Here is a 23360-nt window from a genome sequence, read left to right as displayed (position 1 = left end):
TATACGCTGAGTGTGACGCTGGCCTTATAATGCTTTTTCTAGGCAGGGTCCAGGTGGAAAAAGATGATATGTGCCTATACCCTTCATGAATAAACAGTTATGACTCGAAGGGCGCAGTCAGGCAACCGTATAAATCGGAGCGAGAGTGAGACTTAGTTTTACAGACTGGCCGGTAGCTCTCCCGACCGGAGCATAAAGCTGTCACACTAGAGTCAGGAGAGCCGCCGGCCAGTCCGATCTCGCTCCGTCTGTCTGACTGTGCCCTGAGGGTAGGTTCACACACATTTTATTAAAAAGAGTGTCATCCAGAAAAGTGGGATGATTTTTTTTCTCACTTGTCATCCTTGTGCAGTCCATTTTACAGCAGCAGCTATCAGTCATTTTGAGAACTGTTTAAAGTTTTCTAATGTTACAGAATTGCAATGTATCTGTAAAAATTGGATGTCATACTGTGGCTCCGTATGGCATCTGATTTTTTTTTTTTACGTACTCATAGACTTAGCTTGGGTGAGTCTCATGTAATTTATGAAAGAAACATTTTTCACATTCAGATTCAGTTGCTGAAAAAAATTGCACATCAGCACTGCCCAGTTGGATCACGGATAGTACTCGAACCAAAAATACGGTTTTTTGAGCGAGCCCAAACAGCTGTACAGATTTGTACATGGACACTGTACAGCACTACCGGTGATTCCCGTCTATTACCATAAGAATGTGCTATCTGACCACCAGATTTTCTTTTAATGAAAAAAAATATCTTTAAAGCATAATTGTCATTATAAGTGTTATAATAAACATGAAAATAAGCAATTTTGTAATAAACGTTATCAGAGAAATCTGCTTCTTTCTCCACCAGTACTGATCTTTTATTCTAAATTCCTGGGTAAATCTTTATTCAGTGAAGACAGACTTTCCCATTACTGAGATAGGGGATGGCAGCGGTTACGGATAAGATTCTTTGTAGAAGGAGGGATAGGAGTGAAGGAGCTGCTCTGCCTCTTGCTTCTACTTCAACCCACCATCTAGAATCTCACGAGTACAGCCGACATCTCCTATCTCAGTAATGAGAGAGTCTGTCTTCACTGAATACAGATTTTACCTATAGATTGAAAATTGTCTCTTCAGAGAGGAAGAGGACTAGAACTCTAGTGCCACCTATTGGAAGTAGGAATCCTAACAGTCAATGTCGACCATTTAACGAGCTTTGTCACATGACTTAAGGTACCTTCACACATAACGATATTGTTAACGATATCGTTGCTATTTGTGACGTAGCAACGATATCGTTAATGAAATCGTTATGTGTGACAGCGACCAACGATCAGGCCCCTGCTGGGAGATCGTTGGTCGCTGAATAAAGTCCAGAACTTTATTTCGTCGCTGGACTCCCTGGAGACATCGCTGGATCGGCGTGTGTGACACCGATCCAGCGATGTCTTCACTGGTAACCAGGGTAAACATCGGGTAACTAAGCGCAGGGCCGCGCTTAGTAACCCGATGTTTACCCTGGTTACCATGCTAAAAGTAAAAAAAAACAAACACTAGATACTTACCTAACGCTGTCTGTCCTCCAGCGCTGTGCTCTGCTCTCCTCCTGTACTGGCTGTGAGCCGGAAAGCAGAGCGGTGACGTCACCGCTCTGCTTTCCGGCTCACAGACAGTACAGGAGGAGAGCAGAGAAGCAGAGCGCAGCGCTGGAGGACAGACGGCTGTAGGTAAGTATGTACTGTTTTTTTTTTTTTTACTTTTAGCATGGTAACCAGGGTAAACATCGGGTTACTAAGCGCGGCCCTGCGCTTAGTTACCCGATGTTTACCCTGGTTACCGGCATCGTTGGTCGCTGGAGAGCGGTCTGTGTGACAGCTCTCCAGCGACCAAACAGCGACGCTGCAGCGATTCGGATCGTTGTCGGTATCGCTGCAGCGTCGCTAAATGTGAAGGGGCCTTTAGGATGAAAGCCAAACCAGAATTTCAATTTGCAGACACTGTGTTTCGGGGTACTGCCCCTTGTCAGTGCAAAGTGGAGATCTGGTTTGGCTGAGTGAGAGGTGTCTGACCGGGATCCAAGAAGTATCGTTTCTCCTTGCCAGAGGAGCATTGCGGCTTTAAGTCTCCTCACCTCGACATGCTTATCATGTCACTCTTCGCAAGGAGAAACAATACTTCTTGGATACCTATAGATTGAGAATTTTGAGACTGACTGATGGGGGAGAAAGAAGCAGATTTCTCTGATAAGATTTATTACAAAGTTGCTTATTTCAGTGTGTATTATTGATTTATGAAACAAAAATTAAAACAACATTTACGCTTTAAAATGTGCCATCCCAAAACAACGTTTTCTTTCTGGAAATTAATGGCGGCACACCGCTAAAAAATATTTCTGTGAATAGATAGCATCTGCTATCGGCCCTTACTACGAAATGTTTCTTAGTTTTGACTGTACAGGTCCTTCTCAAAAAATTAGCATATAGTGTTAAATTTCATTATTTACCATAATGTAATGATTACAATTAAACTTTCATATATTATAGATTCATTATCCACCAACTGAAATTTGTCAGGTCTTTTATTGTTTTAATACTGATGATTTTGGCATACAACTCCTGATAACCCAAAAAACCTGTCTCAATAAATTAGCATATTTCACCCATCCAATCAAATAAAAGTGTTTTTTAATAACAAACAAAAAACCAACAAATAATAATGTTCAGTTATGCACTCAATACTTGGTCGGGAATCCTTTGGCAGAAATGACTGCTTCAATGCGGCGTGGCATGGAGGCAATCAGCCTGTGACACTGCTGAGATGTTATGGAGGCCCAGGATGCTTCAATAGCTGCCTTAAGCTCATCCAGAGTGTTGGGTCTTGCGTCTCTCAACTTTCTCTTCACAATATCCCACAGATTCTCTATGGGGTTCAGGTCAGGAGAGTTGGCAGGCCAATTGAGCACAGTAATACCATGGTCAGTAAACCATTTACCAGTGGTTTTGGCACTGTGAGCAGGTGCCAGGTCGTGCTGAAAAATGAAATCTTCATCTCCATAAAGCATTTCAGCCGATGGAAGCATGAAGTGCTCCAAAATCTCCTGATAGCTAGCTGCATTGACCCTGCCCTTGATGAAACACAGTGGACCAACACCAGCAGCTGACATGGCACCCCACACCATCACTGACTGTGGGTACTTGACACTGGACTTCAGGCATTTTGGCATTTCCTTCTCCCCAGTCTTCCTCCAGACTCTGGCACCTTGATTTCCGAATGACATGCAAAATTTGCTTTCATCAGAAAAAAGTACTTGGGACCACTTAGCAACAGTCCAGTGCTGCTTCTCTGTAGCCCAGGTCAGGCGCCTCTGCCGCTGTTTATGGTTCAAAAGTGGCTTTACCTGGGGAATGCGGCACCTGTAGCCCATTTCCTGCACACGCCTGTGCACGGTGGCTCTGGATGTTTCCACACCAGACTCAGTCCACTGCTTCCTCAGGTTCCCCAAGGTCTGGAATCGGTCCTTCTCCACAATCTTCCTCAGGGTCCGGTCTCCTCTTCTCGTTGTACAGCGTTTTCTGCCACATTGTTTCCTTCCAACAGACTTACCATTGAGGTGCCTTGATACAGCACTCTGGGAACAGCCTATTTGTTGAGAAATTTCTTTCTGGGTCTTACCCTCTTGCTTGAGGGTGTCAATGATGGCCTTCTTGACATCTGTCAGGTCGCTAGTCTTACCCATAATGGGGGTTTTGAGTAATGAACCCGGCAGGGAGTTTATATAAGCCTCAGGTATCTTTTGCATGTTTTTAGAGTTAATTAGTTGATTCAGAAGATTAGGGTAATAGGTCGTTTAGAGAACCTTTTCTTGATATGCTAATTTATTGAGACAGGTTTTTTGGGTTATCAGGAGTTGTATGCCAAAATCATCAGTATTAAAACAATAAAAGACCTGACAAATTTCAGTTGGTGGATAATGAATCTATAATATATGAAAGTTTAATTGTAATCATTACATTATGGTAAATAATGAAATTTAACACTATATGCTAATTTTTTTGAGAAGGACCTGTATATGAGGGTCTGTTTTGGGGTGGTCTCACATTTCAAGAATTACAAGTCAATTTGAAGAATTTTTGCCTTCATATAGTTTGGAAACTCACTGACGTTTTTCCAATAAATTAAACAATAGATCGCTGATAAGCCGATTCATTCTTTTTGGATTTTTATTCGTTTCTTTAACTGACCAAGGTGTAAAATATACAATGGATCCAATGTGTTTTCCATTCAGGAGATTACAATGACATCTCAGTGGCAGCTCCTGCCCGGGACTGTTCACATGTTTGAAACCTGGAGTTCTGTCCAGAGGCAAGCGAAACTGTCAGAAGATTTCTAGAACTAGCCATACACAAGTACGCGATATACTAAAATGTACCTTTTTTATTTTGCTCTCTGTTCATGGAGGTTCAAATAAGAAATGATATTTCCTCAAGCTGCAAAGTAATGTAGTTTCAAAATAATGGGGTCACCCGATCACAAAATAATTGATCTGTTTGCCAAAAAATTTGATTGCAGACATAGATGAATGCCAGGAGCTCTATGAAGCCTGCCAGGGAGGAGGAAGCTGTTACAATACGGATGGCTCTTATACATGCGTTTGTCCAGATGGCTTCCTGCTAATAGATGGAAGAAGGTGTCAAGGTATAGTAGAGCTATGGAAACTCAAATCTTGCAGCTTTACGGAGAAGGATTTGGTTCTAAATTTTAATTGTGGAAAGCCAAGCTGAAAAAGACATAACGCGATATTTTATGAAATCACAATGTTCTGAGAGTTTAATGAACCAATATTTAAAAGAATATTGGCTAGATACTCCATTGTTTTGTATTGTGGCAGAACATTCCTCAACCATTAATAACCCCGCTCATAGCATGCCAAGGCGGGTAAATGTGGGAATTTCTGCACATGGTGCTCATAGTGGGCACTGATTAAATCTAGATTTTTTTTTTTACAAATTTTGTTAGCATTTTTCCATTATGTGCACAGCATTGACATGTCTAACAATCCTGTGATTTCCATAATTCCATGACTTTCCATGTTAATGTTAAGGAGTTTATGTTGGTTGCTCAATCAACGTTGTCATTATTGTGTTTGATGGTAATAACTCCTGGGTGTTTTATTATGATCTGCTTTTGGCCATTGGATAGTAGCGAATCATCCATGCCCTCAAATTATGCAACCCATTGGAAATTTCATAGGACATTTTAAGCCAAGCCTCATTTACCTCCAAAATGCCCCTAAACTGCCTACAAAATCATGAGGAACGAGGAGATGAGAATTGTGTATTAAGGAGTTTCCAGTTTCAGTAAGCCTCTCTCTCCTTGCAGCAGTTTGCAGGGTTCTTTAATGACCACTACACGGTATAAAAAGATCTCTGGAAAAATAAGGCAAATTATTTAAAAAAAAAGGGATAATGTCAGAGCAGTAGGAGTAAAATAAGAGCTACAACTGGCCACTTGTCCATGTTTAAGGATTTTTTTTATATAAATGCAGGTATTTGGGTGTGAAAAATTATTTTTGGGATTGGGTTCCATTTAAAAAGTTTGCACCATGTGGCAGGTTCTGTGTTTCCATGCCTACTCAACTTTGATGTGGTCCGTGATCATAGGTCAGCTAACAGGACATCAGAAAAAAAGAGAGATAGAGGAGTTACAACCTCTTCCTTCAGACCAGTAGAGCGAGTACATTGATGGATTTTTAGCTCCTAGAAAACAAATGTTGCAAAAGTGTCAAAGAACTCCGACTGCTAACATGATTTTAGTTCCAAATGCATGCATTTAAGTAAGAATGAAGTGTACCCAAAGGTGGACATCCTCTTTAATTATAGCAATTTAACTCCCCACATTGTCATACTTATAGAGGTCAACCACTCTTTTGTTTGTCAGGGAAATAAATTCACTGGTATCTACCTGCTTTTATTGCTTGTCCTCTCTAAAAGATTCTAAAAATAATGGAATTGTGTGATCTCTTTTCAGATATCAATGAATGTAACAATCCAGAACTTTGCTCTCCAAATGGAGAATGTCTCAACACTGCTGGTTCATTCCACTGTATCTGTGACCAAGGGTTTACCACCACTCCTAATGGGAAATCATGTGAAGGTATTTTTATCTATTTATTTTTATTGCATTGACCCAATATGATGAATAATAAAGCACGGTACAAAGAATCACCAAAATAATGCAGTTATTCAGCATATACTGTATAAAAAGTTGCTTTACTAAAAAACCTCTTTTTGTATGCCCTGTTAGGGCATATGGACGTTCTAAAGCGAGTTCTCAGCTTGTCACACAGCCATCAGAATGGATAGGGCAGCTCTTGCAATTGTGGTTTTGGCCTAGGCTTGACATGATTGGCTATGTCTGCCAATGTAAAGTGCCCAAGCGAGGTAGTCGTGGGCGAACTGCTGCTTCTGCTCGCTTTGGCACCTTGCAGACATATCGCAGTCCCAGTGTGCTGCAGTGTGTGAGGTGCATCACACTTACTTACTTGTGTCTCAAAGGCCTCCACCGGCTCCAGGCTTTCATCTTCCAGAACCTTCGCAGCGAACAACCCAGGGGACACTGAATTTGTTAAAACAATCAAACTTTTACTTGGCAGCTTTCTGTCATTACAGTCAGACATATAGGATAAGCACAACAGTTTACACTCTTTCGCACAGGGATCAGACTCAGCCCCAGCTCTCAGTATGGGTAGTGCATCCATCTCACAAACTCCTCTAGCATTAGGAATTTTTCCGCACCACAAGCAGTGCACCTGGATTCCATCACCTCCCAACTCTGAGAGTTTGAGTCCATCTTTCCCTGCAGCTCCGTAGGGTTAGTGCTCCCAGAGCCCCCTTTCATCCATGTTGAGGTTACCAGGCCGAGAGTCAGACTCGGATCGAAGGGTTCTTTATCAATCCACAGGTTTGCGCTGTCCCTAGCAGCCTATAACCCAGTGTTCCCAAAGTCCGGTCCTCAAGAGCTACCAACAGGTCATGTTTTCAGGATTTCCTTAGTATTGCACAGGTGATGGAATTATTGCCTGTGCAGGTGATGCAATTATCACCTGTGCAATACTAAGGAAATCCTGAAAACATGACCTGTTGGTGGCTCTTGAGGACCGGACTTGGGGAACACTGCTATAACCTATGACTGCTGCTGTCACTTCACCACCCTCTCTCTAACTAACTTGACACTTTCTGAACTTGGCACTAACTCTCAGCCCCCCCTCCCCCCACAATCTGGGCCAGCTGCTACATTTAACCCTGTCCAAGCTAAACTGCAGCCACAGAGGATTTTACCTATTTTACTATAAAACACAGTTAACCACTTTGGTGTCAGAGAGTAGAACATCATCTCCACCATTCCTACACCATGTAATACAGCCAGGCAGGAAAATATATGAAGCAACACCTTTACTATTGCAATAATATCACTTGTAATGTATTATATTCAATTGTGGTTGATTTTCTAGTTAATTCATATGATGAAAATGGCACAGAATTATTTTGGATTAGCTTAACTCACTCTCAGTTTTTCTAAACAATTACCCCAAGAGTTGGCTACGTGAAAGCAAACTTTGTCTCTGTACTCAATGCAACCATTATAGATTCTCATAGCTTGTCCTAAATTTTTCAGTTGCTTGAAATGACTAAAAACAGACTAAGCTCCTGTGACTTAAAGGGGTTTTCTATTACATCTGAAAGACTGCTGAGCCCAGTGACTGGCTGCAGCGGTCACATTAGGCGTTAACGGTGTCACTTTTAAAGACGGCTAACTGCAAGACTAGCATTGAGGAGTAGAGACACAGAACTGGAATTGCAGGGATTAAAAAGACAAGTATATATTGGAAAACCCCTTTAAGACATCCCATTCGTTCCTATAGCCAATAATAAGTCTGCAGCAGCGCAAATGTTAGCTTTTCCTACACAAATATAGAATGTGTTAGCAAACACATGTGAGGCAGGTCATAAACAAAAGGTTCAGAATGAATTTTATTCCTGGTTAAATTATATCCAAACCACAAATGTTTGTAGAAAGGAATATAAAGCAGAGACCGCAAACGTTATGAGCGTGGGTGTCCACCATCCATGAATGTGCAAGTGTGTCCGTCTAGGAAAGGTTTGAATAACATTTTTTCTGACCATTAGTTCTCACCAATGTACTGAGCAGAAACATGAAATTCTCACACAACTTATGCCAAGTTTATTCTAAATGTTTTCACCAAAGAAAGACCTACATCTTTTCCCAGAAAAGTGAAAATATGTAACAGAATGCTGACTTAGTGAAGCCAGGTATTAAAACGACACTGGTCAATTCCAAGGGAACACCCTCAGGACAGGCCCAAACGCAACAGGAGACAGCAGAGAAGTGGTCAAAAGGAGGCAAAGCCGAACTCGCTTTCTAATAGTGTTCCCATATACAGTGCAGTCTAAAAAAGAAAATTAAAGTTATAAAGAATTTTCCAAGCTTTTACTTTTCAGCTTGTATGGTGGCGATTGATCATCTACGATACTGCTCCTTTGAACGTCTACGTGGCGGACTGAAGCAACCGAGTACTGTATTCGGCTGTCTCCTCACTGAGAGTGCAGTGAAGGGAAAAATGTTTTTGAGGACCCACCTTGAGGCCTATTGAAATGTCATCATTAACCTAAATAATACATCATAGATTAAAGTTTAGAATCAAGATGCTAAGGGAAAAATGCCAAGGCTGAAAATCTCACATGCTGTGTTATATTCATGCATTAGGTACTGTCATCATGTAAAAGTACCAACTACTATATCATGCACTTAGTAATAACGTCATGTAACAACTTGTCAAACTTGTATTAGATATTATTAATTACATTTATGAGTAAGTACAGAATTGTGGAATAATATAAACCTTAAAACCAACCTCAAGATAAAACAATGTTTTGAAAAATTCTATATTAAGTTTAAGCATAGCTCCTGTGATATTGTTTTCACATATGCGCATGAGTACGTACATTTATATTTCTGCTCTTGATTTAAATCCTGAGAGCTCGGTGCTATTTATTAGTGTTATTCACTTGACTGTTGCACACTGACTTCATCTCAATGTAAGGCAGAGAAGGAGGTGACCTGAATTACTGCATCCCTTAACTCTCTCCCTGGTGATGGTTGCTGCAGGTTCTGGTAGAACGAAATAACTTGAAAATTTTACTGAATCAGAGAAAATCTGTTTGTAAGTCTGTTCAGGGTTCTAGATAATAAAGTCCCTTGTTTACAGCAGTGTAAGCTGTAATCACACGACTTTGCAAAGTAGCTGATATCAGTTAGTGTGTCTGCCGGAGATGAGGCAAAACCAGATGTACAATATAAGCTAAAACAATGTTAGCGATAGACACCAGAACTTGACTTCAAGTTGGTATTTTTACTGAAAAATCCCTAGAAGGCTCAGTTCCTATTTAGAAACCGATGCCCCTGTGTAGAATGTTTGTCTCCACCCTTTGACACCTTTTCTGCCCCTATGCAGAATATGTCTCATCCCTTTGACACCTTTTCTGCCCCTACGCAGAATATGTCTCCACCCTTTGACACCTTTTCTGCCCCTACGCAGAATATGTCTCCTCCCTTTGACACCTTTTCTGCCCCTACGCAGAATGTCTCCTCCCTTTGACACCTTTTTTGCCCCTACGCAGAATATGTCTCCTCCCTTTGACACCTTTTCTGCCCCTACGCAGAATATGTCTCCACCCTTTGACACCTTTTCTGCCCCTACGCAGAATATGTCTCCACCCTTTGACACCTTTTCTGCCCCTACGCAGAATATGTCTCCACCCTTGGACACCTTTTCTGCCCCTACGCAGAATATGTCTCCTCCGTTTGACACCTTTTCTGCCCCTACGCAGAATGTCTCCTCCCTTTGACACCTTTCTTGCCCCTACGCAGAATATGTCTCCACCCTTTGACACCTTTTCTGCCCCTACGCAGAACATGTCTCCACCCTTGGACACCTTTTCTGCCCCTACGCAGAATATGTCTACACCCTTTGACACCTTTCCTGTCCCTACGCAGAATATGTCTCCACCCTTTGACACCTTTTCTGCCCCTCCCGCATTTAACCATGTGTACACTGATAACCATAAGTTTTTAGACTGTCACAAATTACAGTTTTCACAACCTTCGCTGCTGCAGTGATTTTAGGTCTTCAAATCAGATGGATCCTTCTACAATTACTGAAGTACGATTATTAGACTTTTGTAAGTTTTCAAACTTTTGTTGACAAATAAAATCAACTATTATAGTGTTAACCCTTATTTTTTTAAGACTTCTGCAATTCGCCATTAGACTTCCAGATGTCCCAAGCAGTTCCGCAGTCCAATCCTTGTACTTCCTGCAGATTGTCCGTTTGTCCTTGATGATTTTTTGCTGAGAAGAGGCTTTTTTGCTGCCTTTCTTGATACCAGATCAGTCTCGAGCTCCGCACTGGTCTTAAAGGGAACCTATCAGGTCCCCCATGCCCTCCAACCCAGCAGCATTCACTTATTTATGAGTAAATTCCCTGCCTAACCGGATTTGTATAACGTTTTTCTGTACAAATGAAGTCTTTGAATAGTCGATGGGGCGTTAGTTTCCCTAGTCTAGTCTTTCCATGTTATCACTGCCCTGTGGTCATGATAACATAATGTTCACAGATCGATTTACTTACTGGACCCACATTTCAAGTGAAATAGTAAAAATATGTAATTCCACCATTGTATTTTTTACGTTCTTAGGTTTGCGGTAAAAAGACCTAACAACATGATTCTGCCATCATCATGATTCAGAGCTGTTAAGTGCAGCTTCCAGCTGTATAACACAGCTGGCACCCACTATGTATCTTGCGGGCTGAGCTCCTGAGTCCGTTCCATACACGTGCCCCTGACATCTTCAATACATGGGTTAAAATAATGAGATATTGATGGGATATTTAATTTCTGAGAATGAAGCTGACTAAATGCAAGTGTACAAATGCTTCTTCTGCTTACTGGCCCAGTCAATTGGTTAGGGCTGAACTGCAAATCCCTGAGATTCAATATCAGTATCAGTGGGGTCCTAGAGGTCCTAGAGATGGAAACAACCCTTTAACCCCTTCATGACCATGGGATTTTCCGTTTTTCTGTGTTCGTTTTTCACTCCCCTCCTTCCCAGAGCCATAACATTTTTACTTTTCTGTCAATATGGCCATGTGAGGAGGGCTTATTGTTTGAGGGACGAGTTGCACTTTTGAACGACACCATTGGTTTTACCATGACATGTACTAGAAAATGGGAAAAAAATTCCAAGTGCGGTGAAATTGCAAAAAAAATGCAATCCCATGCGTATTTTTTGTTTGGCTTTTTTGCTAGGTTCACTAAATTCTAAAACTGACCTGCCATTATGATTCTCCAGGTCATTACGAGTTCATAGACACCAAACATGTTTAGGTGATTTTTTATCTAAGTGGTGAAAAAAAAATTGCACCATTTTCCGATACCCGTATTGTCTCCATTTTTCATGATTTGGGGTCGGGTGAGGGCTTATTTTTTGCGTGCCGAGCTGATGTTTTAAGTGTTTTTAGTGATACCATTTTGGTGCAGATATGTTTTTTTTGATCGCCCGTTATTGCATTTTAATGCAATGTCACAGCGACAAAAAAAACGTAATTTTGGCGTTTCAAATTTTTTTCTCGCTACGCCGTTCAGCGATCAGGTTAATCCTTTTTTTATTGATAGACTGGGCGATTCTGAATGCGGCAATACCAAATATATATATATTTGATTTTATTTTTATTGTTTTATTTTGAATGGGGCGAAAGGGGGGTGATTTAAACTTTTATTTTTTTTTATTTATTTCATATTTTTTTTAAACATTTTTTTTTTACTTTTGCCATGCTTCAATAGCCTCGATGGGAGGCTGGAAGCTGGCACAATGGATCAGCTTAGTTACATAGGAGCGATCATCAGATCGCTCCCATGTAGCTGAATTACAGGATTGCTATGAACGCCGACCACAGGGGGGCGCTCACAGCAAACCGGCATTAGTAACCATAGAGGTCTCAAGGACCTCTATGGTTACTATCCTGACGCATCGCTGACCCCCGATCATGTGACGGGGGTCAGCGATGCACGCATTTCCAGCCGCGCGGCCGGAGGTGGTACTTAAATGCCGCTGTCAGCGTTTGACAGTGGCATTTAACTAGTTAATAGCGGCGGGTGGATTGCGATTCCACTCGCCGCTATTGCGCACACATGTCAGCTGTTCAAAACAGCTGACATGTCGCGGCTTTGATGTGGGCTCACCGCCGGAACCCACATCAAAGCAGGGGATATGACCTCGGACGTACTATCCCGTCCGAGATCAGAAAGGGGTTAAAGGGAATCTCTCAGCAGTTTTTTGCTATGTAATCTGGGAGTAGAATGAGGTAGGGGCTGAGACACTGATTTAATAATGTGTCACTTATTAGGCTGTGTGCTGTTGTTTCAATACAGTGACTGTTTTATCAGCAGGAGATTATTGCTGCCAGGACTTGTGCCCTCATGAGTCCTGGTCCAGCTCCGCCCCCAGAACTGATTAGCAGCTTACTGTCAATAAACAGTGTACACAGAAAGCAGTCAATCCGGGGTGTGGGTAGGGTAAGCTTTCTGAGCTGTGCTGCATCTAAAAACTATGATTGTATCACAACAGCTGGACCCAGTAAACTAAGTGATACATCTCTGGAATTGGGGTCTCTTCATCTACGTTATACTGCTCTCACATAAGGGCGCAAAATCCTGGTGATAGATTCCCTTTCATCTCTATGTGGTTGTCAGTAACTAGAACACTCTAAGAGATACAATAATGATCTTACCTTTTCGAGGCAAAGAATATTTTACAAACCATCAAACACATCACCAGAAAGTTTATCTTTTATTCCGCTCGGACAGTGGGAGCACAGAAGAGGCACATGTTGGTAGGGTTTCCCACTTTCATGCAGTGATGCGTCATGCAGAATGTAAATTACCCCCCCAAAAAAAGTGTAAAATGTATGGAATTGCATCATTGACTACTGTTTATTAGATTACTGTCTACTGCTAGTGGCCTTCAGGTCTTTCTTTTTATAACAGAAAATCCTGGCACTGTTAGTGAGCTACGTTCAGCCAAGTTGACGAGAGATCTTCTGTTGAATATTTATCTATCCTGGCTGGTATTTCGAAAACTGCTGTAAAGTGGTTTTGACTCTGGATTCACTAGAGAGTTGTTGGAAAAGAAATACTTAGACTTAATGTTGATCTTGTTACCATCTGTTAGTTCCATTTCTGCTTTTAAAAGACCCTTACCACAGGTCTGCTATCCGAATCAAACAATCCATCTCATGCTCGCGGAGTCTCCTGCCTTACGTCTCAGAATACATCTGTGCAGAAAAAAAGAAAAATAAAGCTCGTTTTGTGGAACAGTGGAACATTAGGGAAGCAAAGTTCAATTACTGTTGGGACTGAATGGAAGAAGTGTAACTTATTAACAGCTACTGTAGCGGTGGAGCTGCCAACTCGAACAGAAGATATGGTGGGAGCCTTTGAATTATTAGGAACATGCATTGAGCTATACAGATCGAGGTGATTATGGTGGAGACATTTTATGTCTGGACGCTTTCGACTTAAAAAAGTTTGAATGTTCCCCCAGGAATCTGATTACTTCTGTGGATACAGATGGTGCGAATAAATAAGAAAAATAGCGTCTAAAAAAAAGAGAAAAGTCAGAAACGTAAAACATTCACGTGAATGAGACAATAAATTCTTTTCATTGTGTTAGTCACGAGCACACATTTTATTTTCATCCATCCTTGTGTCATGAGTTTCAACTTTTTAGATTACTTATGTTAATAACTCAGCGTGATATTATTCTGATCCATTCCCGGGGGCGTTTACTACTCGATAAAACAATCAAGCACACACGGAAAAGAAAAAAAGCATATTCTTTTTCCATATGGAATTATAATACAAATATGCCATAGGATATTAATACACATTAGTATTCATTTAATGTCTGAAAGTTTCCATAGTTAATGTGCTCATACTGAAGCTTAGTTTATTTTAGTATAGAACTTTCAGTGTAATTCATCTAAATATGAAAAACAAAAGCTTCAAAACAATATTGTATTAAATGTAAAAATTTTAATTTAGAACTAAAATGCATGCTAGGTTTATTCTATTTTAATTGCTAATCTGTGTCAATTTGCATTTATGAATATTAGCAGCTTTTCTGTTGTAACGCATGTTGTAATGCATGGTACAAAAATGAAACTTAAAGGGAATATCTCAACACAATCTAGAACCCCCCACACACACAATTTTTTTTTAAAAATCTGATTCCTTGTATAAAAAAATCCGTTGATAAGAGACATACAGCAGCAATACAAACATACCAAGGGAAACGAAGGTATCGTGCACTGCTGATTATCGACAAGCCACGACGAAATGTAGAACTGTTGGTTTAATGTCAACACGTTTCAGAGTCACTCCTACTCCTTCTTTAGGACACACCACAAATAAAAGCAACAGATAACATATAAACAGTTAAAAACATTATATCTTTTTTTAAGTTTTTTTTTTTTTAAATTTCATGTACTTAACCACTTATGTGTTATCCGTTGCTTTTATTTGTGGTCTGTCCTGAAGAAGGAGTAGGAGTGACTCCGAAATGTGTTGATATTAAACCAACAATTCTACCTTTCGTCGTGGCTTGTCATTTATCGCAGATCAGGAAACTTCCATCGCCCTTGGCACCTTAGTATATATATCGTGTGGCTAAGATTTATGCATTTCTAGGTGTTGTGTCTCACACAACCCCTTAAGGTGAGCACCCTCTACCCTTTTGTTTTCTCTTTAATATTTGGATAAGACCCTTTTGCGCTTTTTCGTTTTTTTATCTATACATATACATTGTTTCTGCAGACCATGGTACAAGGCATGTCTTGGTGTGCCTGCTCTATGTGCGTTGATTTGTATTGTGTCTCACTTGCAGATGTTGATGAATGTACTAACAGCACGCTGTGCAGTCAAGGCTTCTGTGAGAATACCAATGGTTCATACCGCTGCCTATGTTATCAGGGGTACCAGGATTCTTTGGACGGACAAGGCTGTGTGGGTAAGTTAAGGCTTTTTCTAACATTTTGTGGACTTTGAAGCGATTGCACGTTTATGTCTAATTTTGGAGCATTCCCTTACTATTGTATCACTAGTCTCTGCAGAATTAAAGAGGTTGGCCAATAAGTTGTAAACTGCAAAATGATGTCGATGCTAAACATCTTGTCTATAATGTATGATTGTTATTCTGCCACATGATATATCAAGTGATTACTTCCTTCAAAGCTCTATGGTTATGTGACAGGTAAGTAGATAGCAAGGCTGCATCTACAGTGTAAAGAGCATTGCTATGGACAGAGCCAATCCTGTCTACAATGACAATAATGGCTTATGGACAAGACCTTTCATGTGCTGCACTGCTCAGTTTATTTCTTCATAATGGGGTTAAATTGGAACAAACATTGAAGGGGTTGTACTATCTGGGCCCCTCATGGTATATCAACAAGATATGGCAAAAATGTACAATAGAAGTTATCACAGCTTGTGTCTTAAGAACAGCCCTGTCACACACTGTCACAAACGGGGAGGTGGCTGCACATGCACGCACAGCTCCATTGGTTTCTATTTTGATCATGCGCGCCTACCTCTCCATTTTATACCAAATATGACTTTATCTTGCCATCAAAATACTTGCTGTTCCCATGCTAAAACCTGACACCAACTTTAAAAAGTATTTTGTTTGATGGTATGCAGCAGTTCAGAGTCAGCTGTCAGTCAGTGATGCGGCGTGCTTACAGCCGCTGCTCTCAGTGCTCTAGGCAGGCCTGCATGACTGAAAGTTGGCGGCTCCCAGTAGAAATAAAGTTCATTTTCTACCATGTCCCGCACTTTCAGTATTGCAGCTGGGCACTTTGATAAAGGTATTAACCTGCAGATTAACCCTATATCTGCAGGTTAATAGCGTTATTGGACATTACAGGTTACCTATAAAAGCGTTGTCCAGCCCTGTAGAAATTTTCGGCAATCATTGCAGCCTGTTGAACCTAATAGAGTGTAATATACACACTTTACGAATTAGTCTCTGCTTGCTTCGAGCGGTGGTCATGTGACCACATTTGCATATTTGCGGTCATGTGACTACATTCTCATCTGCTTCTCTTAATAGAAAAGTAAGTGATCCATCTCTGTAATTGTTGTACCCACATAACGGGATGGGTATATGTAGGTAGTGATTTATACACAATTAAGGCTTCTTTCACATTTCGGTCAGTACGGGCCCGTCGCAATGCGTCGGGCCGACGTACCGACGGACGTTGTGAAATAACTGCAGGACGTGGGCAGCGGATGCAGTTTTTCAACGCATCCGCTGCCCATTCTGCAGTCCGGGGATGCGGGGGCGGAGTTTTGGCCGCTCATGTGCGGTCGAAAATGGCGGACGCGACGCACAAAAAAAGTTACATTGAAAGTTTTTTTGTGCGTCGCATCCGCCAAAACACGACGGATCCATCGCACGATGGACGCGACGTATGCCCATCCGTTGCGATCCGTCGCTAATACAAGTCTATGGGCAATAAACGTATCCTGCAAGCACATTTGCAGGATCCGTTTTTTGCCCATAACGACGGATTGCGACGGATGGCAAAAATCGGAAATGTGAAAGAGGCCTAATAACTAGTGAGAATGGAAAATAATGTTAAAATAACAATATAGTCAAATGCAGCAAGTATGGATGTATTTCTTGTATTGGATCACTATTGGGTCATTTTGAATGGCAGGATTTCTGCATTTTAGAATGATTGTTCTCTCTTTGGTAAAGTTTGCTGATGATGGATTAAATAACAATATATATTTTTATGTGTCAACTGATCATCCGATTGAGAGAAGCGGATAGGAATCTATTTGGCATGAGATCCCAAGGATGCAAATTGCATACTTGAGGTCAACTGATGGCTCCTCGAACCGACAAGTGGAGCCGAATTTTAACTGTGTATATTATCCACTTTCAGGATTTGGCAAGCTGCAATGTTTGCCAAAAAATTCCCCAGGGCTGAATAACCCCATTTATGTTCCACAAAGAATCTTGTGAAAGAAAGGCATATAATTGTGTTATTTCATGTACCGTAACTTATTTTTTGGTTGAATTTTTACTTTCAGCTTTTTATGATAAAATATGACGTCTTATGTAGATATAAGAAATTCTGCATTTTTACAGTATTTCAAAATTGTGAGATGAATATAAATATAAAAGATCAATTTTCCATACAGCATTTTATGATCTCAACATCTGCAGTTTCTATTTAATCTCGAAAATAGCTTTATCTGTCTGTACAGGCTTTAAAAAGACATCATTTAGCTCATTAACATTTTCCATTGTTGTAGAAGACATTTATTGTACCTCCTTACTGGATCAATGGCATTTCCATCTTCTGTAAATACTATAAATGTTATTTGGACATCATTTGCAGGAACCACATTTCTAACGTGACAAATACCCGCTAGGAGGTTACTATTATTCACATTTGGGACTGTACTATTTATTTTTAGCCACATATCTTACTTTCAGGTTTTATGATTATGAATTATTGACATTTTTGGACATTTCATTAAAATGATATGAAGTATTATACAGTAGGTGTATATCATGGGAATTTCTTTGAACAACACTATTTTTGGTGAAACTCTTGCGTTAATATTTTTTTTTTCTGGCTTCATTCAGTAAGTTTAAAAAATGAAAGTATCAGTATACAGTATAATGTCAGTTGCACTTACTGATCAATATAAATATTGTTAATTCTGTCTGCAAACCTCATTTTAAGGGCTCACACTCATCTGCATTTATAAAATCAGTCCAATGTTGTTCCTGAAAAGTCGGACGAGTGTCATGCAAGTACAATGCCATTTTCTCACCTAGCACCATATGACATGCATATGCATCAGCTTTTACATACAGGAATTCTCTGTCATTTCAAGCTAGTTTTCTAACTAATAAAACAATCTTAGATATAGATAGATATAGTTGTCATTAAGATATATAACCAGTGCAGGGAACGTGTAGTTTATTGCACATGTATTTAGCTGATAATTCAATAAATTTAAAGAAAAAATGGTGGAGACTCCCTACTTTTTCTTAACCAGCTGATGGAAAGTTGACAGCTGTGGACTGATGTTTATAGCCTGGGAAGGGGGTAATAAACTTGGAGCTTCTCAGGCTATTAATATCTGCTCACAGATGTCTACAGATAGCCTTTACTGGTTATTAAAATGCCCCCCCCCCCAAAAAAAAAAAAATGATGTGTGGTCCCCCATATAATTGATAACCTGCTTTTACATGCAGGTATTCTGTGTCATTTCAAGCTAGTTTACTGACTAATAAAACAATGCTAGATATAGATAGATAGCTATAGATAGATGTCATTAAGATATATAACCAGTGCAGGGCGTGTGTAGTTTATTGCACATGTATTTAGCTGATAATTCAATCAATTAAAGAAAAAAATGGTGGAGTCCCCCTACTTTTACTTAACCAGCTGATGGAAAGTCTACAGCTGTGGACTGATATTTCTAGTCTGGGAAGGGGGTAATAAACTTGGAGCTTCTCAGGCTATTAATATCTGCTCACAGATGTCTACAGATAGCCTTTACTGGTTATTAAAATGCCCCTCCCCCCAAAAAAATGATGTGGGGTCCCCCCCTATAATTGACAACCAGCAAAGGATAGACATACAGCTGTGGGCTAATATTACTAGGCTAGGAAGAGGCAATGAATACTGCTCCCCCCAGGCTAAAAACATTAACTTTCAGCTGCCCCAGAAAGTCTTCTGCGTAGCCTCCGTTTTTCCTACTTGCTCTGGGAACATTAAACTGCACACGCACTGCACTAGTTATATATGTCACTGACATCTTTCTATCTATCTATTCTATGTACAGTATATACTTATTTTATCTCTTCTATTCTGATTGGTCACACTGTGAATTTACTACTCAGCTAATGAAATGTTGGGTTTTCTAGGAGATGGGTGGTAAAAATCAGATGACACACTCATGGTTCGTGTGCCGTGTGATTTTTTTTTTTTTCTTTTCTCCCATTGTTTTGCATTGGTGAGTCTCGTCTGATATATGCGGCCACTAGCAGAACTCTGCAATTTTTTTTCTCAGTCCAATCTGAGTTGAGAAAAAAAATTGCAGATGAGCACTGAATCATTGACTATTGTTTTTTTTTTTATCGGATTACACTCGTCTGTTTTTAATACAGCTGAGTATGATCCCTAATTCATGCACTTACAGTATTTAACATTAAAAGTTCAACAACAGTAATTTTTTTTCTCCCAAAAAAGAGTTAATATAAGTTTAATAATAAATTGTATGTACACCAAAATGTAATTGACAAATACAACTCATCCTGCAAAAAAAAAAACCTTCATACAGCTACATTGATAAAGAAGCACAAACATTATGATTTCTGGAATGCGACAATAAGAAAACAAAATAAAATTGCTTTGTCCTAAAAGCCCAAAATGGGCAAGTCCTTTAATAGGACCTGTCATTTGCTTAAAAAAATGAGTTAAATACTGTTTAAAAATTCCAAAACTCCCCGCATTCTTGCGCTCTTTTCCATTTTGCGCTGTGTTGCTCAATTGCAGATTTAGTAACATTTATTTATTTTAGAGCGCAGTATGTGAAATCTCTGCTTGTAGTGCAACCAGGTATTTCTTGAGTCGTGCACTTTCGTCCATCACTCCTGGACAATGCCAATCACAGCTTGGCAGCCTTTGAGACTGATAAATCAGCTGCTGAGCTGTGATTTGCAACTTTTGGAGCGGAGGAGTGAAAGCCCAGACACTCAGAGAAGACTGTGGCGACTCAGTGGAAACACCCAGTTGGATTGCAAGCAGAGATTTCTCATATTATGCTCCAAAAGCAATAAATGTGAATGTCTTTGCAGTCAACTAATATAGCACAAAAAACAGAAAAGCAATGCAAAATCAGGTGAGCACAGGCTTTTTTACAAGGTTTTCAAGCCATTTTTTAAATAGATAACAGATCCTCATTAAGGGTTTCTTAAGTAAAGATAAGTTCAGGTGATAACTTATAGATCTGTGGTCGGCTGAACACTAGATCCCATATATTCCTTATCAGGCTGCAGGGCATGGATTTTTCCAGCAGCTCTGTAGAGAACAAATGGAGTGGTGGTCAGGCATGTGCATTGCCGATCTATTCTAATGAGGATAAAAGTTTGCCATTATGCCGATTAGTGCTGGTCCCAGAGGTTGTACTCTATAAATTATTGATCTATAAGTTATTCCCTATACAGTGGATGTGATGACTTCACTGGACTACACCTTTAAAGGTACACTGTCACCTGAATTTGGAGGGAACAATCTTCAGCCATGGAGGCGGGGTTTTGGGGTGTTTGATTCACCCTTTCCTTACCTACTGGCTGCATGCTGGCTGCAATATTGGATTGAAGTTCATTCTCTGTCCTCCATAGTACACGCCTGCGCAAGGCAAGATTACTTTGTGCAGTCATGTACTACGGAGGACAGAGAATGAACTTAAATCCAATATTGCAGCCAGCGGGTAAGGAAAGGGTGAATCAAAAACCCCACCACCATGGCTGAAGATTGTTCCCTCCAAATTCAGGTGACAGTGTCCCTTTAAGTTGTTTTCTACGAACCATGGAAAAATTGTTTCTCCAAATGGAGGTCTTTTATATGGTCACTCAATCAGGGCACAATAGGGATATCCCACAAGTACATTTTATGATGTAAGATGGGAGAAAAAGGCTGTCTGGTCTAGCCTTATGTCTACAAATTCTACATCACGAAATACATATTTATTTTCAGACTTTCTGCATAGTTTGTCTTTCTCTACATCTGTAGGATTGGCCTTAAGAGGAATCTCCTGTTTATTTTATTCATTTCAGCAGCTATAGGATTTAATTGTGCACTGGGGGACTTGCCTGTTCTAGCAGACTTTGCTGGCACAGGAAATATGGTTGAAGAAAGAACTGTCAGTAACAAGGAATGTGTCCCAATAACCGTTCTCCCTTTTCCAGATGTAAATGAATGTGAAATGCTGAGTGGAGTCTGTGGTGAGGCCCGGTGTGAAAACGTGGACGGTTCATTCCTGTGCCTGTGCGCTGACGATAACCAGGAATATGACCCAATGACTGGGCACTGCAAATACCGCAACATGCCAGGTAGGAGAGATTTTCCGTAGACTTGCTTAGAGATACAATGCTTAAGATTCAAGCAAAAAATCAAAGTATTCTTCCAGAGATTTGGACAAATACTGATCAGGTTATGTGTGTCACAAAGCTGCTAGAATTGTTAGTTTAAAAATACACTAGTCTAATTTGTAATTACATTATGTCCTAAGCTGCCAGCCCTATTCTCTGGCGGAATAATACATTTTTCCAAAAAGTAAACCTTTTAAAATAAATGACACAAACGGGCACCCATACTTTATAGGTAAAAAAAATAGGACTGTAGTTCAGGTCTCTTTTTTTGCTTCGTAAAAGTCATTTAGCCAAAACGTTGCTACAGTATGTTGCTGCTATTTTTATCTTTTAACCTGACAGAAGGAATAAAAGGTGACATTTTATCCTTTCTCTGGTACCTTGGACTCTTCCAGTTTTTGGGCTTTCAGTAAAGAACCATGGCATGCTTGGTTCTTATATTCTAGGTTCTTCAAAGTAGCCACCTTTTGCTTTGACGACTGGTTTGCACACTCTTGGCATTCTCTTGATGAGCTTCAAGAGGTAGTGACTGGGAATGGTCTTCCAACAATCTTGAAGGCTGTTCCCAGAGATGCTTAGCACTTGTTGGCCCTTTTGCCTTCACTTTGCAGTCCAGCTCACCCCAAACCATCTTGATTGGGTTCAAGTCTGGTGACTGTGGAGGCCATGTCATCTAGCGTAGCACCCCATCACTTTCCTTCTTAGTCAAATAGCCCTTACACAGCCTGGAGGTGTGTTTGGGGTTATTGTCCTGTTGAAAAATAAATGATGGTCCAACTAAACGCAAACCGGATGGAATAGCATGCCGCTGCAAGATGCTGTGGTAGCCATGCTGGTTCAGTATGCCTTCAATTTTGAATAAATCCCCAACAGTGCCACCAGCAAAGCACCCCCACACCATCACACCTCCTCCATGCTTCACGGTGGGATCCAGGCATGTAGATTCCATCCGTTCACCTTTTCTGCATCGCACAAAGACACGGTGGTTGGAACCAAAGATCTCAAATTTGGACTCCTCAGACCAAAGCACAGATTTCCACTGGTCTAATGTCCATTCCTTGTGTTCTTTAGCCCAAACAAGTCTCTCCTGCTTGTTGCCTGTCCTTAGCAGTGGTTTCCTAGCAGCTATTTTACCATGAAAGCCTGCTGCACAAAGTCTCCTCTTAACAGTTGTTGTAGAGATGTGCCTGCTGCTAGAACTCTGTGTGGCATTGACTTGGTCTCTAATCCGAGCTGCTGTTAACCTGCGATTTCTGAGGCTGGTGACTCGGATAAACATCCTCAGAAGCAGAGGTGACTCTTGGTCTTCCTTTCCTGGGGCTTTCCTCATGTGAGCCAGTTTCTTTGTAGCGCTTGATGGTATCTGCCACTGCACTTGGGGACACTTTCAAAGTTTTCCCAATTTTTCGAACTGACTGACCTTAATTTCTTAAAGTAATGATGGCCACTCTTTTTTCTTTAGTTACCTGCTTTCTTCTTACCATAATACAAATTCTAACAGTATATTCAGTAGGACTATCAGCTGTGTATCCACCAGACTTCTGCACAACACAACTGATGGTCCCAACCCCATTTATAAGGCAAGAAATCCCACATATTAAACCTGACAGGGCACACCTGTGAATTGAAGACCATTCCCGATGACTACCTCTTGAAGCTCATCAAGAGAATGCCAAGAGTGTGCAAAGCAGTCATCGAAGCAAAAGGTGGCTACTTTGAAGAATATAAGACATAATTTCAGTTGTCCCACACTTTTTTGTTAAGTATATAATTCCACATGTGTTAATTCATAGTTTTGATGCCTTCAGTGTGAATGTACAATTTTCCTAGTCATGAAAATACAGAAAAATCATTAAATGAGAAGGTGTGTCCAAACTTTTGGTCTGTACTGTATATATATATATATATGTGTATATATATGTATATATATATATATATATATATATATATATATATATATATATATATATATATATATATTTTATACAGAGGAAAATGAATGTTGGTTTGTTGGGATTACTGTGTGGAAATTATAAATACATTTTCCTAGG

General features: G+C 40.3%; 1 protein-coding gene across 2 annotated transcripts in view; it reads left to right on the top strand.

Moving 5' to 3' along the window:
* LTBP1 (latent transforming growth factor beta binding protein 1) overlaps positions 1–23360 on the top strand; it is a 536829-nt gene that overhangs the window by 425276 nt on the left and 88193 nt on the right. For both annotated transcript variants that reach the window (XM_069769110.1, XM_069769111.1), the window contains 4 exons: positions 4558–4683; positions 6016–6141; positions 15010–15132; positions 21127–21270. In XM_069769110.1, the coding sequence (XP_069625211.1) occupies positions 4558–4683; positions 6016–6141; positions 15010–15132; positions 21127–21270 (519 nt within the window). The remainder of the gene's footprint in view (positions 1–4557; positions 4684–6015; positions 6142–15009; positions 15133–21126; positions 21271–23360) is intronic.

This window comes from Ranitomeya imitator, chromosome 5, assembly GCF_032444005.1.
Source record: "Ranitomeya imitator isolate aRanImi1 chromosome 5, aRanImi1.pri, whole genome shotgun sequence".
In the NCBI taxonomy this organism is placed as follows: Eukaryota; Metazoa; Chordata; class Amphibia; order Anura; family Dendrobatidae; genus Ranitomeya; species Ranitomeya imitator.
The sequence above is the reverse complement of the archived record's forward strand: the minus strand, read 5'-3'. Positions and strand labels throughout refer to the sequence as shown.